Source organism: Oncorhynchus mykiss, chromosome 5, assembly GCF_057628025.1.
Source record: "Oncorhynchus mykiss isolate SJ-2025 chromosome 5, ASM5762802v1, whole genome shotgun sequence".
In the NCBI taxonomy this organism is placed as follows: Eukaryota; Metazoa; Chordata; class Actinopteri; order Salmoniformes; family Salmonidae; genus Oncorhynchus; species Oncorhynchus mykiss.
The window spans coordinates 42,452,501-42,457,500 of record NC_143026.1 but is presented as its reverse complement, the minus strand read 5'-3'; the positions used below and the strand labels follow the sequence as shown (position 1 = coordinate 42,457,500).

Here is a 5,000-nt window from a genome sequence, read left to right as displayed (position 1 = left end):
ATCCCCCTGAGCTGATCTCAACCTGTGCACCCTGTGTAGCCCAGGACCCCGTCAGTGGCCCCCGGGGGCCTGAAAGGCTCCAGTCAGCGGAGGGTAATGTCACACGACAGCCCCTGACACCCTCCCATTCTTCCCTTTGAGACCTCGGACCATCCGGTGACAATGGCCACCGTAATCCATGTTAAAACCGTCTCCCTGTCAGCCGTCTAACCTGGCCGTGGCGTGGCCAGCCATCCTGCGATTCGACTCTGAAGTGATGACCTCAAAGCATGGTGTGTGTGTGTGGCGGGAAAGGGGGAGGGGCGGTCATACATTGGGATACCACAGGAGAGAGAACGAGCCCTACTAGATCTGGTTACCACACACCTCACAGTAACTAGTCTTGGCTCTGACACTCACACGCTACTTCCCACCTATGGAGGCTTAGCTGCCATCATATGAGAGAGAGAGAGAGAGAGAGAGAGAGAGAGAGAGAGAGAGAGAGAGAGAGAGAGAGAGAGAGAGAGAGAGAGAGAGAGAGAGAGAGAGAGAGAGAGAGAGAGAGAGAGAGAGAGAGAGAGAGAGAGAGAGAGAGAGAGAGAGAGAGAGAGAGAGAGAGAGAGAGAGAGAGAGAGAGAGAGAGAGAGAGAGAGAGAGAGAGAGAGAGAGAGAGAGAGAGAGCCAGTGTGTGTAAACTACAGGAGACAACTAGTGCGTTTGGACTTACCCCTTTCTCGATGCTTCCCTGTTCCTACACAGGTTCCTCGGGCAGCAGGGATACTGTTGGTGACACAGCGGTTGCTTTTGCTAAGGCACCAGAGCTCTCTACACACTTCCTAGGAAAGGAGGCGAAAGCAAGTTGGTCAGAAGAAAGCAATTCGCTGCAGAGAAGAGCGTATTACAAGTAGAGAAATGGACAGAGACGGGCCTGTGTGGGAAGTGCCTTAGAGATGATAAATAAATACATGGTGTGACTTCACGTGACTTCCACACCTCCTCTCCTCTGTCCCCCATCAGAACTAAAGGTGAAAGAGCTGGAGAGGGTAGAAAATACCTGGCTCTCGGCATCCCTCATATTGCTTTCCCTTAAAAGGATAGCAGACCTCGGTCAAATCGAGTTTGCACGGTTTGGAGTCACTTAGGACTATTTTCATAGGTTCCATTTCACACCGGGCAAACTAACTCAAGCTCAGCTGAACTATTTTGGAAGTGTGAGGCCGATATATCTGACCCAGGTCTGACGGATTGAGCCCTGTGCTTTGGACTCAGTTCAATCCTGAGAGACGATATTCCAAAGGTCAGCCCATGCTACTCATGTGTTGAAGGACAACTTACGCCTGGTCACGTTCACCTATCCGGACCCTCTAACAGAGAGGCGGCTGACGTCAGTTCCCAGGAACCACCGTTAATAACCAGTTACAGGAAATCAGCTCAAACTGTACCTCAGAGAGGAGAGCGCCTCAAGGAGCAGGGATTTGTAGACATAACAACAACAACAACAACAACATGAACGTTTTGTCTGACAGGAAGTTTGAAAACAAACAACTTCTTCTGTTTCTGCAATTTATCCATCTTATCTCCTTGCTCTTACAACAGCGAGAGAGAGAGAGAGAGAGAGAGAGAGAGAGAGAGAGAGAGAGAATCCCAGTCAGACTCTCGTCTGGAATGAATAAAATTGTATAAGTGAATGCGTGTAACAAGGACAGCGCTGCACAACCCTGCCTTAGATTTCCCATTAAACCTCTATGGTTCCCCCTCCGGGCGCTCCACTTCAAAGGCTTTTTACTGGATAACTGTGTTACGGTGGAGGAGAAGAGGAGCAGCGTCACGAAGAAGAGTTACGGCCCTGAGCCCAGGTTCTGACCCCACGGGTCAGTAAATAAAGTCCAGGCCCCGCTGGTCTCCACTGGTCTCTGCTGCTGCTAGACGCGATAGATGAAATAAAGCTGCAAACTGTCACTCTGAGTCTGCCCTGTCTCGCTGCACCACTCCCAGCTGCTTTCACTAGCCCCCCCCTTCTGCCCCCCGCTAACCCCTCACTGCCCCCCACCCCCACTCCCCCCACTTAAAACCTCACCCTCCCTCCTCTCTGGCTTCCCCACCGTTCCCGTTCAGAGCCGGCTGAAAGGTCAGAAGGAGAACTGAGTACTGGATGGACATGTGACCCAGACCTGGTCCGGCAGATTCATGCTAACAGAGAGGATGCGGGAGGGTTGGCGAAGGGTTAAAGAGAGCAGGGGATCAGGGAGGCCCGCCAGTAACTTAGACGTCACTTAGCCGTTTTTCCTCCCCTCCTCACCTTGCGACTGAACTGGGGTTCAGGACGAGCAACGCGATGAAGGAGTGTTCCGGGGGGTTAGTGGCAGTTTGGTTGTAAGTGACGTTCTCAATGTTATTACTCGTATAACTTAGCTTGACACTTTGTGTCCGCCCCCCTGTGTGGCCGCGAAACGAACGTCTTCCCTGTTTCACGCTGAGATCTGACCTCTGTGACGTCATCGCCCTTTCCGGGCCAAAAGGTATCTCCTGCCCTTCCCGGTGACTCCGACGTTCTGAGAGTCCGTTAGAAACGACCGCTCAAATATTTCACTTCCGTGAGTCCGTTCAAAAAAAACAACAACAACAAACATATTTTATGTTATTCCACGGGAGCAAACGTGTGGCCAAACTGTCCGCCATTCTGTCCTTCCCTTTCAGTGCAAGCAACAGTCCAACTTTTCCACGGGGCTGTTTGTTCCTATTAGAACACACTACAGCTGTAGGGTAAGAGGACTGGTGGAAAGAGAGACCAGTTGTGTAGCAGGACACAAACAAACCACCGTAACAGTGACTGTAAAGTGCTGCTGTGCCTCTCTTCCTCCTACACATCTTTTAGTTGTCCTCTTTAGTCTTTAATGGCACTAAAGCAGGGCCTGCTCTGCACTGTGTGTCTCTACAGGGTAACCGTATCCCAAAGACGTCCCCTTACAGTACATCACCTCCAAAAGCAAGCACTATCAAGTCATAGATCCTTTCATTGTATCTATGGCTACATGGGTCCAATCAGCAAGCTCTAAACTATAGACAACTCTTTACCAGACAGCTGGCTGGCTGAGTGAAACAGACCTGACTGTCAGAATCCATAACCCTACTAGTTGAAAGACTACATTCTAGTGCTGTGGACGCAGCCGAGGCTCAGAGCAGCACAGCTGAGCCAGGCTGTGGAGGAATGCTCTCCTTTCAGAAATGGCTGTCTTTCATGCTGATCTAAAACCACAATTATGAGCTTAAGAGCCAAAATGACAGGGTTTGATTTGGGGCCCGTAGTAATCTGCTGTCAGATATTTCTTTCAATGAAACAAAATAAACTCCCTTGATCTCGGCTAATGGCAGACTCTTTTTTTTGTTGTGTCCGTATTGGTTCATTAATTCTTTGTGGCTTTCATTCAACATCTCCTGTGTCTGTGGCTTGGTTCAGTTCTCTCTCTGCTCGTGTCTCTTTATTTACCTTGGGTTGTTATTCTTCATGGTGGTGGTAGGGGGTAATGATTTTATTTCACGAAACTGTGATGTGTGTGTATGTGTGTGTGTGTGTGTGTGTGTGTGTGTGTGTGTGTGTGTGTGTGTGCAAACCTCCCTCCCTCATCCATCACTTTAAGATAGGTTAGTGAGATATGCGGCACACCCATCCCAGGTGCTAAGAAAACAATTATGTTTCCATAGGATGATAAGAAGATAACACCCTTAGCCCCTGACTAAGAAGATAACACCCTTAGCCCCTGACTAAGAAGATAACACCCTTAACCCCTGACTATGAAGAGAACACCCTTAACCCCTGACTAAGAAGAGAACACCCTTAACCCCTGACTAAGAAGACAACACCCTTAACCCCTGACTAAGAAGATAACACCCTTAACCCCTGACTAAGAAGATAACACCCTTAACCCCTGACTAAGAAGAGAACACCCTTAACCCCTGACTAAGAAGATAACACCCTTAACCCCTGACTAAGAAGACAACACCCTTAACCCCCTGATTAAGAAGATAACACCCTTAACCCCTGACTAAGAAGATAACACCCTTAACCCCTGACTATGAAGATAACACCCTTAACCCCTGACTAAGAAGATAACACCCTTAACCCCTGACTAAGAAGATAACACCCTTAACCCCTGATTAAGAAAACACCCTTAACCCCTGACTAAGAAGATAACACCCATAACCCCTGATTATGAAGATAACACCCTGACTAAGAATATAACACCCTTAACACCTGACTAAGAATATAACACCCTTAACCCCTGACTAAGAATATAACACCCTTAACCCCTGACTAAGAAGATAACACCCTTAACCCCTGACTAAGAATATAACACCCTTAACCCCTGACTAAGAAGATAACACCCTTAACCCTGACTAAGAAAATAACACTGTTAACCCCTGACTAAGAAGATAACACCCTTAACCCCTGATTAACACCCTTTGATATACAAGGCAGCTTGGCACAACAGATGTGCTCCTCTCCTGTTACCTGATCACTACCAGAGCCCCTGCTTCACTAGCATTATCACTAATGTTAGATGCAGGATCAACCGTTGTTGGATTCAATTAACAAAGCATTTTCCATGAACAAAGCATTGTCCTCCACTGCAGAGGAGAGAGAACGGTGTGCATACCGCAGAGGAGAGAGACGGTGTGCATATTGCAGAGGAGAGAGACGGTGTGCATACCGCAGAGGAGAAAGACGGTGTGCATACCGCAGAGGAGAGAGACGGTGTGCATACGGCAGAGGAGGGAGACAGTGTGCATACCGCAGAGGAGAGAAACGGTGTGCATACCGCAGAGGAGAGAGACGGTGTGCATACCTCAGAGGAGAGAGACGGTGTGCATACCGCAGAGGAGAGAGTCGGTGTGCATACCGCAGAGGAGAGAGTCGGTGTGCATACCGCAGAGGAGAGAGACGGTGTGCATACCGCAGAGGAGAGAGACGGTGTGCATACCGCAGAGGAGAGAGACGGTGTGCATACCGCAGAGGAGAGAGA

General features: G+C 49.1%; 1 protein-coding gene across 1 annotated transcript in view; it reads right to left on the bottom strand.

Annotated features, from left to right (window-relative positions):
* Positions 1–5,000, bottom strand: part of LOC110522946 (A disintegrin and metalloproteinase with thrombospondin motifs 6) — a 200,384-nt gene that overhangs the window by 48,097 nt on the left and 147,287 nt on the right. The window contains 2 exon segments of the mRNA XM_036977579.2: positions 707–724; positions 726–815. Coding sequence (XP_036833474.2) covers positions 707–724; positions 726–815 — 108 coding nt within the window.